General features: G+C 34.3%; 1 protein-coding gene across 3 annotated transcripts in view; it reads left to right on the top strand.

Moving 5' to 3' along the window:
- Window positions 1-20,328, top strand: part of LOC113058562 (dedicator of cytokinesis protein 4-like) — an 82,485-nt gene that overhangs the window by 8,613 nt on the left and 53,544 nt on the right. For all 3 annotated transcript variants that reach the window (XM_026226583.1, XM_026226567.1, XM_026226575.1), the window contains exon 2: window positions 19,840-19,923. In XM_026226583.1, the coding sequence (XP_026082368.1) occupies window positions 19,840-19,923 (84 nt within the window). The remainder of the gene's footprint in view (window positions 1-19,839; window positions 19,924-20,328) is intronic.

Below are 20,328 nucleotides of genomic sequence, written 5' to 3'. Positions count from 1 at the left end.
GTCATAGTCTACTTCTAGAAAAACTCAATAATGCAAATGTCACACTGTTTTTAAAGTAGAAGTGGATTTAAAGGGACAGTTCAACAAAAAATGTAACTTCTGTCATTATTTACTTACCCTCAAATTGGTCCGAACTTGTATGAGTTTCTTTATTCAGTTAAACACAAAAGAAGTTATTTTTGAGAATGCTGGTATCAAAACAGTTGCCGGTAGCCATTCACTTTCATAGTATGTGAAAATAATTACCATGGAAGTCAATGGCAACCAGCCGCTGTTTGGTTAGCAGCATTTTTCATAAAGGTTTAGAACAACATGAATGTGAGTAAATGTTAGGTAAAGTAATAAAGTAAATCATTATAGCATAATACATTTCATAATATGTTTTAACCCATCTTTAAACCTATACAGTTCAAGATCTAGCTTCAAAAAACTTGATTAGTACTTTAATAAGGACAATCATTTAAGACAAATGGGCATTTTAGCATGAGAGGCGACAAAATGCAGTTAGTTTAAAATAAGAAAGCACCTCTCTCATATCAGCGGCTTATTTTCTTTGTTGTGCCCTGATGGTCTGAGTTTTGTGGTTGCTAGCGCAGAGGTGGGTTAGCATAATGAGCAAAGATGCTATAAATACTGACTTGTAAATGGGGCACGCTACATGTCACATACATTTGACGTCCTCTAGCAGTTGACGTTAAACCACACTGCATTTTGCTTTCTGTGGAACAATACTTAGCACTGTTAAAATTAGACTGCCACAAGGGACCACCACAGTGCCTCAGTCTTGATGCAATCTTATAGTCATAGTCAGTTATTTTTTCCATATTCACAGCCATATTCACAATTTTGTAGTAATGTGCATGTCAGTGAATGTGTTGAGGCCAATGTGTTTATTAAGACTGGCGGTTTTAAAAATGAAATTTATATCATTGTATATCTGCTGTGTGGTTTATATATAAAGTTATAATGACATATAATACTTATAACTAGATATGTACTGGTATTCGGTAATGCAATATATCACGGAAGTGAATAGGTATAATATTGTTATCGTGGACACTTCAAAATACTGTGAATAATTATTTATTCCAAATTATTCTAGTTTATTGAATGCATTTAAAGAATACTTTTCCCATCAGCTGGTTGAAATGCACAACAATGCATTTATACAAGCACATGTAAACAAGCAGGTATGAGAAGCGTATTGCGTAACACACTTAATAGGCTATATATTTTCAAATATTTTTTTACATTTTTAATCTGGAGTACAACATGCCCCCAGATATTGTTTGAAATTTTTCGACTTTTTTGTTGTTGTTGTTTGTTTACACTTTACATTAAAGCTCCATTAGTTAGCATTAGTTAAATTATTAGTTAAGATAAACTGCCAATAAAAAAATAATTTTAAACATTCATTAATCTTAGATAATTTAAATGTTTAACAACACAAATTAATTGAAATAATATTTAATTTTATACCAAAAGTTGCAACTGTGTTTTTTTAATGAAGCAAAGCTAGCATGAACTAAGTTGTGTCTTTTCACAAAGATTAATAACTTTGGTTGCAAATGTAGCTGTTGCTCATTGTTAATGTTAATGCATTAACTAAGATTAACTGAGATATTATTGTAAAGTGGCAACTATTCATCTTTATAATTCTTTTGCACTTTAACCGGTGTGAATTGTTTTACTTTATACAGTTTTTGTTTATTGCTTTATTGTATTTTAATATTCAGTTATTTTTGTTATAAGAAAAAAGGTATTGAACTTGTTATACTTTATTATGACAACTTTTTTTTGCAACTAAATTCCAATATCGTGAAAATACTGTGTACCGTGATATATATTAGAAGTAGTATAGTATAATATTTTTTTAATTTGATAAGTTATATATATTTTTATGAATCGTATTAAACTAACTTTTGTTTTTATAGATAAATATTGAAAAATAAATTTACAAATAGGGATAATATTTGTTTCACAACTTTCCATGCTTTAATGCTTTAGGCACCTGTGAATTTGGATCGTAGTCATCTACAAAATGAACCTTGAAGTGAAACTTAACCTTAAAGTTCACAGGTTCATAATCGTCTTTGAACCTCACCATTATGCTTCATTATCGCTCTCAACCCTCAAAGGGAAAGCTGTGGTTGGGACGGCCCCTACCAGGCATTTACCTGTGAGAATCCAACCATATTTCAGAGGAGACACTAACCACAGCCTCCCATCTGGATGTGAGTGTTTGGTTTCAGCCTCACTCCTCATTGGACGAGAGGTTCATTTGGCATTCGAGTCCACTGCCCTAAAGGAATTCTGGGACAGTTGGGCATTTGGCCCAACACCTCAAACCAACCCCAGCTGTTATTTATGCAAGTGTGTTTACTCCATTGTTTTAGGTGCACTGACAGCGCAATAGCTCACTAAAGTTTTAATTCCCATGATGCATCGGGTCAGGAAAAGGTCAAATGCTTGCACAGATGAGGCTTTGCTGTTGTGTTTGTGCTGGGAAGGAGGAAAACAGGCCACACACCCCTCCCCATATTCTTCCATCTTTTCTAGAAGACTGCCAGCTTTTACACCCTTCACACCTCGCCTGTCGAGCTCCATGCTGTTTTCTATCAACTTTATTTAATTACAGACATGTTTATAGGGTGTAAATGGCTGCTGTTGACCCACTTCAGGCAAGAAACTGGGACACATTTTTTTTTTCAGCCTTCATTTGCTCCACTCGATCAATTCAGTTGATACGGAGGCTAGGATGAACAAATTAGACAAGCTAGTTGCATTCAGAGGCACTGTATGCAGATACACTGTTTAGTCAGCCTAATTATGTTGACTTGAAAAATATTTATGTTGCTTCTTATTATAGGAGCACTGATTAATTTGAGCGTAGTTTTAAAACATTTTGTTGTTTTTGATCGCTTCCACTGTCTTCATCTGTAAGTGGCTTTGGATAAAAGTGTCTGCTAAATGAATAAATGTAAATGTAAATAAAACATGTTAGCAATGTGCTAATTCATGATAGCTAAATGTTAAACATGATATTGTGCTAAAATTTGTTATTAGCATGCGAGCATAATGTTAAAGCATGTTAACTCATGGTGGCAACGTGAAAACATGTAGGCCTTTCATAATTAATTCATAATAACATTTTAAAGCATGTAAGAAACATGCTAGCAATATGTTGATGGTCGCAATATGTTAAACATGATAGAAACATATTACCAACATGCTTATTCAAGTTAGAACAATGTTAGAACATGTTGCCAACTTAAATACATTAGCAACATATTAAAACATAAGCCATTTGTTAAATGTTATTAATGTTCTAGCAACATGTTAGTGCATGCTAGCAACATGCTAAAACATGCTATATAGACATGCTAATTCATGCTAGTAACATGTTAAATCATTCTAGTAATGTGTTAGAAATTTTAGCCCATGTTTTTCTAACATGTTTGAAATACGTTACACTTTTAGATTACAAAGCTATTTCAAAAATTCACTTACTCAAGCCAACATAAGTGTTTGTCCCAACAAACTTTACCATCTAGTTGGAATCTGTTATCATGCATTTTAGAAACCACTGGGCTAGTTGTCTTTTTCTAGTATGCCGTAATCTATTTGAAAATATGCAGCCAATATGTGCAAAAATCATTCGTTCACTGATGGAATGAGAAAAATGTGGTTACTTGTGGGGGAAGAACTGAGTGTTATCAGTTTTTCTGGCATACTTAGGCCGTTCTTCAACCTTGTGCAGTAATCCTACATGATCTGTAAACGGCATGCGCCGCCTGGCAAAACAACCAGGCATTCGAATCTCTCGGCTTGAGTGGCATTTGAAACCACGTGCATCATTCAGAGGTCAGCTTTAACATGTGCAGATTTCCACAGCTTGTTTTTATCTGCTTGCACTGTAGACTCTTTTTCCTGACATTTTTCGGGAAAGGTTTGAAAATAAACACCGTTGGTTTCATGTATGCGTAATCCAGAATTGGATAGATTTGTATTTAGTGAACGGGCAGGCACCATCTCTGTTGAATGTGATGTTATTCCTGCATCCCAGAGAGCTCAGGAATATTAGGACGGGATAGGAGGCACTTATTGATTCTCTTAAGCTAAAGCAGATGTTCTGGCCGCTCCTGGCGTGCCAGTGGCTTAGGACTCGGTGTGGGATGAAAAATTCTCCAAAAAAGGGAAAAAATGAGTGAGAGTGAAGTCCATTAGACGTGCTTTTTACGCCACTTCACTTTACAGCTCAACTTGGAAAAGAGTATGATGTTTTGGCCATAAATCCACCTCAGAAAGCCATGCTGGATGACTGCGGTGTTCCTCTCGGAATTTGTCTGAAACTTGAACCCAGTGTTACATATTTAGCCCAGAATATATAAAAAATAAAATGCAGAACGAGTTAGCAGACTGTCAAGTGTGATATGGTTTTCTGAGTTTTTCACACTCTTTTGTGTCTTGTTGAAAATACGCATAGCTAATATTAAATAAAATGAAATAATAATAATAATAGTTATATAATTGTGCAAAGCTATGGTTAACTTAATATAAATTGTAACGTTTTATTGATACAAATAATAATAATTTTGTATTGTTTAAACAAGGTTAGGGTTAATAATAATAATAATAATAATAATAATTATTATTATTATTATTATAATGTAGTATTAGTAAATGGAAGCATTATTATTAACAACAACAATAACAATCATAACAATTTAGTTTTATGAAACAATTTTATTTAGCTAGAATTGTATAATTGTGCAATGTAGTAGTAATAATAATAATAATAATAATAATAATAATAATAATATGAATTAAAGTCTTAATAATAATAAAAACTATATTCAAGTATTGTTATCTATGCCATTATATTTATTGTATTATATTATAATTGATAAATTTATTAAAAAGTCTAATCGATCTCATTCGTTTGTAATGCTACACATTTAAAAAGTATTTATCCAAACAATCATTAATAAAAAATTATTAATTGCAAGTTATTTTACAAAGAGCCAATTACTTTGAAAAGTTCAACGTTTGTTAAATATAATGTGTGTGAATCACATTATCAGTCTATTTCGGTTTGTGCTACAGATACGACATTAATGATGAAACCATGTAGCTTCTTGTGCTATTAACCATATGATTTCTTCAGAAAATGTAAAATGGGTTAATTGTTATGTAGTTTGTCATTTATCTGCATGTATGTTATTCTGTATTTTTGCTCCTTGTTGAGAATGACTGTTACTCTGATCGATGTTGCTCCTAAGAAACGTTCTCCAGACACTTGCGCTTCTTCTCGACAGAACGAGCGTGTAATGCCAAAACAAACAAATGCTGATGGGGCGTTCAGAAGCGGTGGATCTCATCGTGATAACAGGACTAGCTGATGCGTGACTGATGATGCTTCATGTTTCCCTCTCTTGTGCGCGCTTCTCCTCGCTCTTGCTCATGGATGGGTAAACAGCAGCACGCAGGCTGTCTGATCATCTCTCTGGAACGGCCTGGAGTTAAAATACACAGATAACACAATGTACAGCTGCCGGCGAACCACAAAACACTCACACTGCCTTCCTTCCTCTCTCACAGGAGTTTATGTGTCACTGACCACACTTATCTTTGTCACAATAGAAAAATCACTAAGTCTACATCCTTCGGCATGGGCTTTTGTAACTTTGATACTAGCAATTGCTAAGAAAAATAATAATTTTATGATTGATTGAGGTATTAAACCTTAGCTTGTTTTCAATATGAGTAAGGCTGAAATGATTCCTCGAGTTACTCGAGTTACTCGATTACAAAAATTCCTCGAGGCAAAAACTCTGCCTCGAAGCCTCGTTAAATTCCTATGACGCGCACTATACGCGCGGCGCAGGGATTTGATTGTGTCACAGGGACCGTTTATTCACACGGACCTTTTGAATTTAGTTGGCGCGATGGCGGAGAATAGATCTATAAATAAACGGCAGAAATTGTCTAAAGTGTGGTATCATTACACACTTAATAAAGAAGAGAACAAGGTGCAGTGTCTCTACTGCAAAATAGAGCTGGCATACCACAACAGCACATCTTCCATGATTCAGCATCTGAACAGAAGACATCCACTCTATGCTGTTTCACCAAGCATCGCTGAAACAAGGTAAATTAACGTAGTCTAAGCCTATTGATGTTCGCTGATTTTAATCCCATACTGCATTTGTAGCGATGTCGTGATGCGGTTTGACTAGATATGATGTTTAACTTTGATGACGTTTTAAAGTAGTAAACGTAACTATCACGTTCAATTGCAAGAGAGTATAGCCTAAAAGAAGAACCCCTTCACACACACACAAACACACGCACGCACGCACACGTACATTTTGATGTTTGTTTTGAGATTACAGCTTATTATTTATAATTGTTTATAATTGTTTTATTAACGTAATTTTTTTATACATTTTATACATTGTGTACCTGTTTGGCTTGATATTTTATATTCATTTTTTGTTCTCAGGTTAACTAAACTAAATTTGCAGAAGGTGCAATCCTTTTTTTGTAATCTTGTGTATTAAGAAGACAAAAAACTAAGTTTATATTCATATTAGTTTTACAATACATGTTATACATGTTACAGTAAGTTCACTTAACTGTACATTGTTCTATAATTGTTGGCAATGCCAACTTGGCACTTAACTTTTGGAGCCAAACTTCGGACTTGGAAATAAATACCTCTGTTGAGAAATAAAAGCCAAATGCTTGTTCATTTTACAGCCACATCATTTTTGTTATGCATTATTTGTTTTGGTTGTTCAAAAACACACACAAATCGTTTTATCCGATTACTCGATTAATCGGTCGATTAAGTGCTAGATTAATCGATTACAAAAAGAATCGATAGCTGCAGCCCTAAATATGAGTGTCTGATGTCATTAAAAATGAAGGGTGCTGTTTTTAAACATTGTTCAAGTTCAATAGCTGATATGCAGAACTGAAATGGTTCATAAAAATGGTAGTAATGATGCTAATAATAAAATTAAATGAAGACCTGCAATTTTTTTAAATTCTATTCATAGTATATTTAATTTACAACAGGATACAGAATAATAATAATAATAATATAGCTTATTGAATAATTAAGCTTTCCACTGATGTATGGTTTGTTAGAATAGTACAATATTTGTCCGAGATACAACGGTTTGAAAATCTGAAAAAAGAAAAAAGCTTAATATTGAGAAAATCGCCTTTAAAGTTGTCCAAATGAACTTCTTAGCAATGCAAATCACTTTATCAAAAAAGTGATTTTTGATATATTTATGATAGGAAATTAGCAAAATAGAGAGAATTTTTGGCATAAAAATAATTTTGACCCACCTCTGTGACTAATGACTGGTTTTGTGGTCCAGAGTCACATTTGTTTTGGGCTGTCTAATCGTTACCTTTAGAAAATATATTAAACGTTTTCAGGAAGCACTTGACACAAATCCTTTCAGGAATCAAATTTAGACATTTTATTAATTAAATAAAATACTTTATTTTATTTTAGATTTTTTTTTTAATCATTTCTTAAATATATTTTTTATTTAATTGCTTATTTTTATATATAATTTAATTACATTTTAATTTGATTACTTATTTATTAATAAGTAAGTAATTCATAATTGTTTTATTGATACCAGGAATCGTGTGGCTTATTGTGCTATTACTTTATTTTCTTCATGCAATGTAAAAATCTGCATGCATTATTTAATAGTTCTGCATGCAAGTCCGTCGCTCTGTTAGTTTTTCAGTGCGGTTCATGTTGACGTTGTCCTGACCCAGAACTGGGGCAGCTGTCTGGACAGTAATTGGCAGTGTTGCAGTCGAAACACATGCTGCCCTTCAGCTCCACAATGCCACACTGACTCTGCGGTCCGCTGCTGGACATATGGACGGCCGAGCGCGTCACATGACTGATGGGTTCACCTGTTACAGCCGTGCTCCACACCAGCAGCCTCCGGTCTGACCTGCGCTCACTGATAACCAGTGCTTTTGATTTGGCCTGACCTTGTTGTCTTGTCGTCTTTTGCTGTCCGACAGCAAAGATGCTTGTTTCGAAAAATAATCGCAGATTCAGTCTTATTGCACTGATGAAACACGCTCCAGTGGGTCTCGAAGCCTCTGCTGTGAAGACCACCATCTGGACCACAGAGAGAGAGAGACACGTCCACATGCTGTTCAGCGCTGTCTCACTCTTCTTGGTCTCTTGCCTTTGGTGTCTCGCTGCTCTGTGAAGCGCGCTGTGTGTGTTTGTGTGCTCAGGTGTGTGTGTGTTAGTGAAGTGAATCTGCTCATATCGTACTCCTCAGTGAGAGTCATCTTTCTGTCCTCCATTAAGCTATTGTGACATAGTACTCTACTGCTGAATGGATATAGCATGTTAGTCAGTTGTGTGAGCAGTGTGATTGGCTGAATCCGTTCTTGGTTTGATGGTGTTACAGATGCAACAATTACAGTATCATTTTTGGATTGAGTTTGATCGATTAACTATGTTTTGTATGCCACTCAACCTTAATACTTGTTATTTATGTATTTTGGTAATCAGATTCAGATAACAGTCTCATAGTATATTAAAAAACCAGAGATAAATACACACATGATGCATTGCTTTAAAAGCCTTTAAAGTCTGGTGCAGGAAGCCAGTACACACTAGAAAAGTCACATGACTCAATATGAATTTCTGAAAACCTGAAAGATATTTCTGTTTTGCTAATTTTCTATGGTCTGAAACCGTTTTCATGAGTCATAAATGCTTTCAGGACTCAAAATGTAAATTAAATTAAATTAAATTAAATTAAATTAAATTAAATTAAATTAAATTAAATTTGATTTAAGTTTATATTTAACTTATTGTTTCATTTTTTTATTTGACCTTTCCTTGTTTTATTAAATGTTATAATATTTCTTATTTTATTATATTTTAGGTTTTCAGTATTAGATTTTGTCCATTATTTTCTGTTCTAGAATATTGTAGTATTTGTTTATTTTTTGTTATTTTATTGATATTTTTTGGCTATATATCATTGTCATCAGACGACTGAAACAGCATTCAGAGATCACTTAGAGACAGATTTTGACCACATTCAATGTATGTGGAACACAGAAATCCATAAACAAGTAATATATAATGTGGCTATAGAGAATCATCATCTTGCTGTTTTTATCCATGTGCATTACTTACATTTTTAATATAATTTTTTTTTTTTAATTATCTGTCAGTATTTTTACCTTTTGCCAGCGTTAACTGCATGTATCCTTCACTTAGCAATGAAATCGGCAAGCGCTGGTCTTTTATCAAAGTTTAATTGTAGGAAATGATATGAATGCACACATAAAAGAAAATATTGATTCAAGGACCTAAAGTGTTCATGCAATATAGTGAGGATAAAAAGTAGCATTTGATTATACAGCTCTGATGTTTTGTCACTTCATTGATTTTGTTCCATACTGTTTAACCAGCAAAAAGTATGTGTCATTTTCTCATGATGGACATTAATTAGTTCTTCCGCTCTGTGGGTGGAAAGTGTGTCGTTGATGGAGATGTTTGGAATAATAGCGGTGAGCAGATGTGATGATGAAGATGGTGATGATAATGACCGTGTGACTGTGATGAGATATGGATTCCATCCTCTGGTTAGAGTGTGTGTGTGTGTGTGTGTGTGTGTGTTAGACTGGTGCGGTCTGTGTTCTCTTTCACATCTCTGCATGGGTGCAGCCGTCGCTCATGGAGGAGTGTGTGTTAAACAAGGTCACCACAGCGGTGGAAATGTTTCTGGTCATGGTAAAACATTGACTATGCAAGAAAGACTGGTTTGACCAATACCAAAGGCCACATAAAAGGCCAGTGTGTAAAAGCAGTACATGAAACACAGCTTGATTGATTTAAACCTTTACTTTCAACTTTCCCTTGGTAAACAAGCCTCAAAAGCTGTTGTCTGCTGCAGAATGCCCGTAAACATTAGAAAGGTCATGTGACCGTCAGTACTGACCGTATGAGAATGATGGCATGGTCCTGGTCCTGAGGCGAGGGTCTCGGCTAGATTAAAGGGTGTGATGCTAAACTTGCCTTCTGGTCACAAATGTTTTTCAGAACTATTTTATTTTATTTTATTAATATTGATAAATATTCTTTAAAACAACAACAACAACAATAATAATTATATATTTTTAAATTGTTTCCATTTCATTCTAATTTAACTTTTTTTTTTTATATTGATAAAAATGTATTTGTTTATGTAATAAATATTGATACTAGGGCTGGAACTGAAATATCTGTTGTCTGACATTTATATTTAGGTTTATAAGTCAACATGCAGTGCGAGTAATTTATGAGAGTAGGAACTGTGAAGCGACAGCAGCGTGTAATTGTCTGAATATAAAAAAAAATGACTGTAAGAGAAGACTGACTTTTAGCACAGTGCATGCGACTCGTGTTCCTGCAGAGCATTACTGTGATTTTATTCGTCTTTATTATCTTTATTGTTTTAATTTTTGATCTGGTGTTCTAAACTATATTCACTATGTAGCCTACAGTGATTAACAAATTTATTAAAACAAATGTAAGTCTTTTAACCAATTTTGTAAGGTTTGTGCCACTGCTGCTCTTAACTAAAGCACCTTTCACACTGCGATTCTGGAAAATAAAATCTAAAACGACAATAACAACAGCAATTATTTTTTATAGTATTATTATTATTATTTTTTTTATTGAAACAATTTTTGCTGTCATGTAAAAGCAAACTAATTTGAATTTGTACATATAAAAAGTATCCATAATTAATTAATAAATAACAGAATGATAACTTAAATACATTTATCTGCATGTAATAAGACCCATTTAATAAACTGATGAAAAGGATGAAAGGATGGATGAAAAGAATTATTAATTATTATTTGTTGATTGACACTTTAATAAAGGTTTGAGGAAGGGGTTAAACAAGTTTAATACTCTCTGCTCCTCAGGATCTGGTGTTGGAAATGGTGATATGGCTGCAAAATCTGTAATAAACTTGTATTTCAGATCTGAGGACCTCAGAGTTTCATACGGCCGGAGCTCTCTTATGAGAAAGAGGCCAAGTATCAGGAGGATTTTGAGGAATATAGAAGAATAGAGAAGTGAAACTGTTTGGTCCCCCTAAATGAAGGAACCATGCGAAGAAACAATGCATGAGTGGTCGGTAATTTGAGCTCTCTGTCAGAGCACAAAATCATGAAAAAAACACACATAACTATGGCAGAGGAGTCTAGAAGAGCTATAGTGAATATAGATGTGAAACAAAGAAACTCCAATGTGAAATCAAGATGAATTATCCAGCAGTGCTTTTCCAGCGCTTAGCATTTAAAAGCTTTAATCTAACATTACGGCAAAGGATCGCATCGCAATTGCTCCACACACACACACACACACGGGGCAAAAGAAGCAGAGAGCAGATTACGGCTCTGAATGAGGTGAAGTGGGCAGCTTAAGAAGTCTGACCTATATTCTGATTGAATCAGAGTCATGTATGATTTACTCTGGCCTGTGGAAACACCGCTTGCTCCTGCTCCTTCATTTACATCACACTTACACTCAAAAACACACGTTTAACAGCCCCTGCAAGGGCTTTTGACTCTCTTTTTGATTTATTTTATTTTTATTTGCATAAATTTTATTATTAATTTTTTTTTGCTTTTTTTCCCTGACTTTTTAATGAAATTTTCATTAAATGTAACTGTTATTTATTTTACTTTTATTAGTCCTTATTTTCATTTTTTCATTTCTTTTTTTATTTTATGCTTTTAATTTGTATAATTTTATTTTAAGTATTTTATTTGATTTAGCATTTTATTTTACTCTTAAAAGTTTTATTATATACATTTTTATTTGCCATTTATTGACTAATTTTGTCCTCTTCAAGATGCAATTCACATTCATATTGATTTGATGTCTTTATTGTTGTGTCTTGCCTGTATTGGACGGCTCTCGATGGTCAACACACACAATACACCGCTCATCTCAAGAAAGAGGAGAGTCTGTGATTATTCTCTTTGTGGGACACCAGTGATATTTCTCTGACCTTTAGATATCTGAAACACAGATAACAGGCAATTCACAGCAAGCGGCTGCTCGCCAGTGGCTTCATTTATTTCTGATAAACAGAGCAAACCTGCTCTTACAGGGCAGCTAATGTCAAAGGCAGTATGTGAAGGGAGTGTGTGAGCTCTTTTGAGTGAAGGTGCAGCCCACAATGCTGCCCAAATAAACCAAACACCTGCTGGAGGACTGAGAAGTGTGAATGTCTCACGAGGGATGTGACTCAGATTATTGTTAATGCCAAGAGAGAGAGATAGATAGAGAGAGAGAGAGAGTGTGTGTGTGTGTAGGGTTGTGCGATATGGACAAAAAAAACCTATCACGATTTTTTGATCAGTTTTGTGATTTCGATTTTAATCACGATTTTGACACACACAAACATGCCTTGCAGTCATAAATGCATTCAGTATAAATTTTAAACATATTTCCAAAAGAAAATCAATGAGAGCTTTATCAAATGTCTTTAGAACGGACATAAGTCAAAATAATCACTAAGTAAATATGTCGAACAAAATGTCTAGACATATGACAAAAAAATAAAAATAAATAAATAAAAAAACCTGTGTCCAGGGATTTTTCTTTTCTTTTTTGCCATGCATTGGTCATAAAGCTCACTGTAGCGGTGCCTCAGGTGTTATATGTTTTGCCCAATATATTTATTGCCCAAGGTTTACACATACTCAGTCTGCAGTGCGTATACAGTAAGTTATGTGTACGTGGCTCAGAAGTAGCAACGAGAGCGCATTATTGTAACGTGAAAGCACATTAAAATAATGTGCAGATTTCCTTTGCTCTGTTAACAAAACCAGACGCGCGTGCTCAGATCATAGACTGTATAAGGCTCAGATACACGCTGCCTTAAAACGTGTCTCTTTTCACTCAATCTGTGTCTTGTGCACTCACAAGACACTTTATTAAATATTTTCGCACCTTTCTATTTATAACCTTTTGTGTTCTCATCTTTTACCACGTGCAGTGTGAACGCTCAGATCTGTTAACATGGCCTCGAAAAAAAGGCTATGCATCACAGATAGTGTGTGTGAACCTGGAGTTAGGCATATGTCCAGTCTGTTCTGTTCTCGCACTCCACTTAGGCGCGCTGCATTCTGATTGTTTCGTATAGCGTACTGCGGGGAGGTCGGGGCTGCCGAAAATCATGCTATAAAGCGATTTAGAAGTCGTGCACACTCAATTCGCAATTTTATCGCACAGCCCTAGTGTGTATCTGCATCTGTTGTCTGGATGCTGTGAAGCAGTACCTGAGTTTCTGGCAGACCCGAAAACTGTGCTGATCTTGATTTGTTCTTAAAATATTAAATTATTTTTAAATTATTTTACTTCTATATTTTGTAATTTTATTTTTGTATATTTTTATTATATTCTTTTTATTGTATCTTTATTATTTCTTTCTTTTCCCACTCATTTTCTTTTAATGTTACCCTTTACATTTTTTTTATTAAAATTTTTATGATTTGATTCTTTTTTTTATTTTTAGCTAGTTTTCTTTGATTATTAGATTTTAGAACTTTTATTTTATTTTTTATGTATTTCTCATTTTCTTTTTTCTTTTTTTTCATTTCAGTTAATTTTAATTTATTTTGCTATTTATTTATTTATTTACTTATTTTACTTTTATTGTTTCTGTTTTCATTTTCATTTTATAATTTTTATTCCATTAGCCTCAAATGATCTAAAAAAAACTCGAAAAAAGCTTTATTCCAGTAAACTCCCCTTATATCTGTCTACTCTACCCCATCTGACAACCTTCTCGTTGCTGTGTATCAAATATCGACGTTTTATTTTCCGCCTCTTGTTGTTCTCAATTAGCCTCATGTCTTGAGATCTGTAGTGGAGCGAGGGGTTAAATGTGTATCGTCCTGACTGAGGAATGTCTAAACGAGCTCAATAATTAACATCCCTGCTCCCTGTCAGCACAAACCCTTCACTCGCATTCACATTACCATCAACAGCGTCTTCCTCTTCAGCAGCTGCGGTAATGAATGATTTCCACAGTGACCGCTCCTTTGGCACAAGCGTGTCATGAGCCGTGCCAGAGAAGCCCGAGCTCCTGTTATGAAGCACAGATGCATCGCTGGCCTGTCGGACTGGCCATAGACTCAGATTCTTACATCACAGCATGTGTATTACTGCGCGGTTGAGATAGCTGTGGTGAGATTCTCTGCATTGCTCAGAAAGGAAAAGGTTTTGAGTGTGCATGTGGAATAGATATTTACTCCCGTATCATCAGTAATTTTCTGTGGTTTACAGGCCTTTTGGGTGGGTTTCTGGATTGTAATTGCACATCGTTGGTCTCTGAAGTCTTGGAGTGTATCGAATTTAATTGCCTGCTAGCATCACAGGCGATTACATGCCCTGAATCCTGTTTTGTACAGCAAAAAACAGTTTTACTTGTACTAAATGCTTTAGCACACCCTCGTCTAATTGTTTTGCAACTTCTTGATCCACCCATAAACAAAATATTCCCAGTTTCTGCATTATTTATTGGGCATGCGCTGCAGGATGCTCCATGTGTAGACCTAAATATTGTGTTAATAATTCAGTCTCGTTTTGGCAACACGTTCGTGGACAACACAGAATCCGGCGTACATTTGCATATTAATGTGGCGATGAATAATTAATGAATCTTGGAGTTGATTAGCTGTCAGGTTCCTGGCCGGATCACAAATCTGTATGGGGTGAGCTGGATTTAAGTGAGGTTAAAAGCACATTAGGGGATCCTTTTGAACCAATTATACTGTATACTTATTGTTGTTATTATAAAATGTATATATACATTATATATAGTTATTATAATTGTATATTTGAATAGTATTCTAATACTAAATAACCTTAACCCTAGTAATTGGTAAATTTAATTGATAAAAATAAGTACCAATAATAATAATGACAATGATGGTATTAGTAATACTTTTCTAAAATTTTGAGTAATAATAATTTTTTTATTTGTATAATTTGTAAAAAAAAGTATAAAAGTTATTTTCTAGTTATTTTATCTACTACAATATAATTTAGCAATTATGATGTTTTATTATATATGACATTTGATGATGATGATAATAATATTAATAATAAGTACAATTAATGAAATTAAAAATTTAAGAGTTACATTTAAAATATGTGTATTGTTTGGTTTATGCAATTTATTATTATTATTATTATTACAATTCAGTGATGCAATGTATAATATTTTATAATACATGTGATTTGATAAAAAAATATATATTATTATTTAAAATGTATTACTTCTAATAAAGTACAGTTACTTGAATTTATAATTAATAATAATTACATTGAAATATTTGTATAATCAGGCTCATACAAATGATGATAATAATAATGATAATAATTATATGTACAATGCAATACAATAATATAATTGATACATTTCTTATTCTTACTTTATAATTTAATTTCTACAGTTTTAATGTATATTTCTTGGCATTATATTGGCCACCACACTGTTTAGGTGCTGGCATTGCTGTTGAAAACTAGTTAATGATTACGTTGAGCATTTAATGTGTTCTTGTTCAGGAGCCAACCATTGATTGTTCCCTGCTCCACGCAGTAAATCTTTAGCGCTCTGTTTCTGTTTCCTGGACGGCTCAGGCACAAACCTGGAAGCACTGAGGCAGATACACATGTCACTTGGCCAGAACTTGAGCGGCGAGGGTAAAACCATCATCCTGAGCTCTGTGTCGAGCTGTAAGGAGCTTAGACTACCCAACTGTAGCATCACACTCTCTCAAACCCAAACCAGATCTGCGGTTAATCCACACAAACAGAGTCTTGTGTTGAGTTGTGTTCTCTATTTCCATGTCTGAGCCAAAGGGATGAGGCTCGCTGTCTCAGGTCTGTGTCAGCCCAGCGGGATTATGGGAAGTGAGAGCGTGACGCCCTGCTGAGGTTTGGACTGTGTGTTTGTTTCTCTGCCACTTTCTCACAATGCACATGCCATCAGAGTTGCTTTGGCTTTGCTGCCTACTTATTCAAGTGTTTAGGCATCATCTCCATCAACAGGATGCAAAATTATGCAACATTACAAGATAGCTTTTTAGAACAAAATCAGAGCATTTTATGTGTCATTTTCTGATAAAACAGTCCCAAAATTATTATAAATTACAAACATTATTATAATATATAATAACACATTGATTTAATCTGATTTGATTTGCACTTCTGGTTTCAAGATCATTTTGTTTCATTCTGTAGAAGTCTGTCCAAAGAATCTGTTGCTATTTTCATAAAAATAAGTACCAATGATAATAATAACAATAATTATAATAATACTTACTATAATTTTGAATAAAATATATATATATATTTTGTAAAAAAAATATTTTTGAAGATTTTAGTATAATCATCTAAGTATTAATTGAGGATTTTGAGTCTTCAAGAGGTATTTCACTTTTGTTCAGGCTAGTTTTTGTATCTACTATAATATAACGAATAGCAAAAATACAATTATAAAAGCATTTTGAGGAATATATTAGCATTAAAATACTATTAGAATATATAATTTAGTGCTGAAATGTATATTATAATATAATGTATGTAATTTAATAATAATAATACAATGTATTATTATTATTATTATTATTATTATTATTATAAAAATACAATTATTTTATTAATTAAAATAAATTTAAATCAAATTTACAATTTAAGGCAATTACATTAAAATATATACATATTATTATAATATTTTTATTATTTGTATATGCCAAGCTATGTAAATATCTCAGTTGCGTTTTTACTTTTTAATACTTGTAAATAAAAATGCATTCTTTAATTTTAGTCACAATATCGTTTTGTATCTAAAGTAGCTGTAAACACTCCCAAAATGTATCTGACTGTGTAGATTTTGAGGCAGCTTGCAACAGTTTTAACAAAGCTTAGAGTATTCAGGAGCTTGGGTTAACCGTGGATGAACATTCTGTTCCAAACCAAATAAAGAGAGATGGAGCGTCAAGGTCTGTTTCATCTTCAGTGTGGGTTAGCTTCCAGTTCCTCATGATTAGTACCGTGCAAACATAGTCCGAGATGATTTGTTCTGTTAGTTACAGATGGTTTAGAGATGATTCTCCAGACTCTAGGGGCCAGAGTCCCAAACACGGATTAGGGCTAGTGCTAAACAGGGTTTTCACTGCAGAATTACTGATGAGATTGTGATTTAGTTCAGATTCAGGGTTAATCTGTGTCTGGGAATCAGACGCTCTACTATAAATATGGAATTAGTCATAAATGTTGGAAAATGTTACAGTTGTTCATATTTTTGAAAGCTTTTACTGTTGTTGATTACTAAAGTGTGTCAGCAACATACGGGTTGCTTTCTGATATATGGCACAGTTGTCATTTTTGGACTAACAAGTCATCACACATCCACTAAAAATCACCTGTTCTGGTTAAAATTCACTGCATAAATGTGTTTCATCTAATGCATTGACATTCAGACATTTAAGTGTATCTACAAACATTTTAAGTTCACTGGTTGAGCTTTTGAAAGCGTATTTGTGTGTGTTGCCATTGAATTTTTATATCGGTCGTTCACCTTTTAAAGAGGTAAGGGTGTCCTTCTCCCTCTCTTTCTTGCGGTTTATCTTTGCTCAGGTAATTAAAAAGCAGAGAAAGTATTTTTCGGTCACTGAACACTTTTGAAGCTCTCTGGCGACGCTGCGGCTCAGTTAACAGCTGCCGTACACTTACCGGGGAAGGAGTTGAGCTCTGTCAAGGACTGAATAATTTAATGTGCTGCTGAAGAAAACCTGTATAATTAATTCATCGGACCTACTTTGTTATTTGGGCTTCCGATTTTTAAAGTCAAATCGCACAGATAGGATGCAGCTGCATGTGAAACTCAGGGACGTGCGATTTGGACTGTGAGGCTTTTTGGATGAACCGAAATGTTGTTCGATGGGATCGTAATGGTTCAGTTCACTAAATTTACAATTGCATGATGAAACATTAATGCGAGCTACAAGTTTACATTTCCTGCAAAATGTAATTCCATAATTCTTCATCAGGGCTTGCCTAGTCAATGCGATGCAGTAGCTAGGGAAGTCCGGATGGTTGCTGATTGCACTTTTACTTGTATTTTATTAATTGTATTATTTTTTAAATTATTTTTTGGGATGGGGTTAGGGTAATTAGGTTGTTTAAAAAGAACCGGGTTGCTAAACCAACTCCGAAGACTCATTCCTTTGGTAGTTAGATTACACTGAATATGTTGAATGTGTTACATTTGTTACAATGATCTAGCTCGCTAAAGAGAACCAAGATATTTAAAGGGGAATCACTTGGACTGCACTGGTTAGACTTCACGTTTTTGATTCTGTGATCACAATTGACTCAGTAGAGTCTTTCTTTTTGGAATTTGTAAAAAACAATTCAGTCTTTTATCAGTTATTTGGGAATCGATTGGACAATACTGTGGCACTTAGAATGCTAAGAATCGTTTGTTTGGGAATATGCCACAGATTCTGGGTGCTCTGTGCATATATGAGGACTCTATCATCATTATAATCTTATAACACACACACACACACACACACACACACACAGAAGTTCTCAATTAGGTCAGGGCCTCAGTGTGGCTATCCCAGATTGGCCTGTGCCTCATAAAAGCATGAAATCCACTGCAGAAATCATTTCTGCTTCTTGATCTCAGGCAGGTGAGATAACCTGATTTAACACACCTATCCCATAATCCCCTCTGAGTGCAGTGAGAGCAGTGATGACATCATTATAATAGATATGAGAGCTTTCATGGCGTTTGTATATGTGAGGAATGCTGACCACACAAGACATGTCCTCTTTCTCTGTCTCTCTTTTTTTCCTAATATGCTCATAGTCTTGTCACTTCTTCTTTTCCCTTTCACATGTCTGTCACCATAATTTGGTCTCCTTATTTTTAATTTCTTCTATATTCCTTGACTTTTTATTTTGGCTCAGGCAGCCTTGACTTCAAAGTCTCTTCAGGTGAGCCTCTTGGTCGAACGCTTAAGCAAGAGAGGCACGTCACTTTTATTAAACCTTCTAACGGCGTTGAATCTCAGAGCAATCTGGCAACCCTGCCCTTATGAGCTTAAGCAGAGGTCACACTAGGCTTTGAGCATCTGAAAGTACTTCAGATACCACAATACTGCAAACCAGGCATCTGTTTGAATTCAGCCAAAAGGTCAATCTGTGACGTTTGCATCTACTGTGGGTCAAATGTCTTCTCACTATAACATTTTAGCATCACATGTGTATGAATGAAAGGGAATAGTGTGTTTTTTTCTGTGTTTGCTAGATTAAATCCATCATATATTGACCTGAAATGTAATTTTGTTGTAAACACCAGTGTAATTTTATAATTTGATAGCACTTTATAATAAGGTTTCATTTGATAAATAAAACCTCTACAGCATTTATAATCTTAGTTAATGTTAATATCAGCATTTATTAATACATTTTTGATATCAAAAGTTGTAATTGTTAACAGTAATGCACTAGCTATGAACAAAAATTAATATTTTCATTAAATAAGTTAATGAATAACAATAGAAACATTTTGAATTTCTAAATAACATTAAGAAAGGTTAATAAATGCTGTAAAAATATATTGTTCATTATTAGTACGTTAGTTAATGCAGTAACCAACGGTCACTAATGAGACCTTGTAGTAAATATTTTTATTATTATTATTGGTTTAGTTTTTATTTTTTGTTTTTGTTTTGCAGTGCTGGCCAGTTTTCGAGGAATGGTGCAGCATGGCTTGCCTCTGGAGATCGGTGACACGGTGCAGATCCTGGAGAAATGTGAAGGTACATAATCACTGATGTCATCCCTCTTTACATTTATTCCAATAGCATAAACCCTATTTTTGTGTTTGCACCAGTTTGGACCAGCTTCAGTTTCAAAAATGGTTAAGATGTACAATGCTGGTCTGTTGCTCACACAAGCTGATTGTTGTGGGTAGATCAACTTGAAAAGGATGAAAGTGCTGGAAACTTGTAATCAGTGATAGTTTTAACTGGTAGTTTAAGCTCACCAGCTGATTTAAACCATCTAAGCTGGTATGGGTGTTTTTTCGTGTCAGCAGGGTTGCTGGAGTATAATGTTGCCAGATTGGTCTTGGAGCTTGCCTACTGAAAAACCCAGCAGCTGGTCACCAGCATATGTCGTTTTGGATGTGGTGTGCATTTTTGTTCCCACCAGGCTTCTTAACC

This window comes from Carassius auratus, chromosome 4 (assembly GCF_003368295.1).
Source record: "Carassius auratus strain Wakin chromosome 4, ASM336829v1, whole genome shotgun sequence".
NCBI lineage: Eukaryota > Metazoa > Chordata > Actinopteri > Cypriniformes > Cyprinidae > Carassius > Carassius auratus.
Note: the sequence above shows the minus strand (reverse complement) of the source record. Positions and strands in the feature narration are given on the sequence as shown.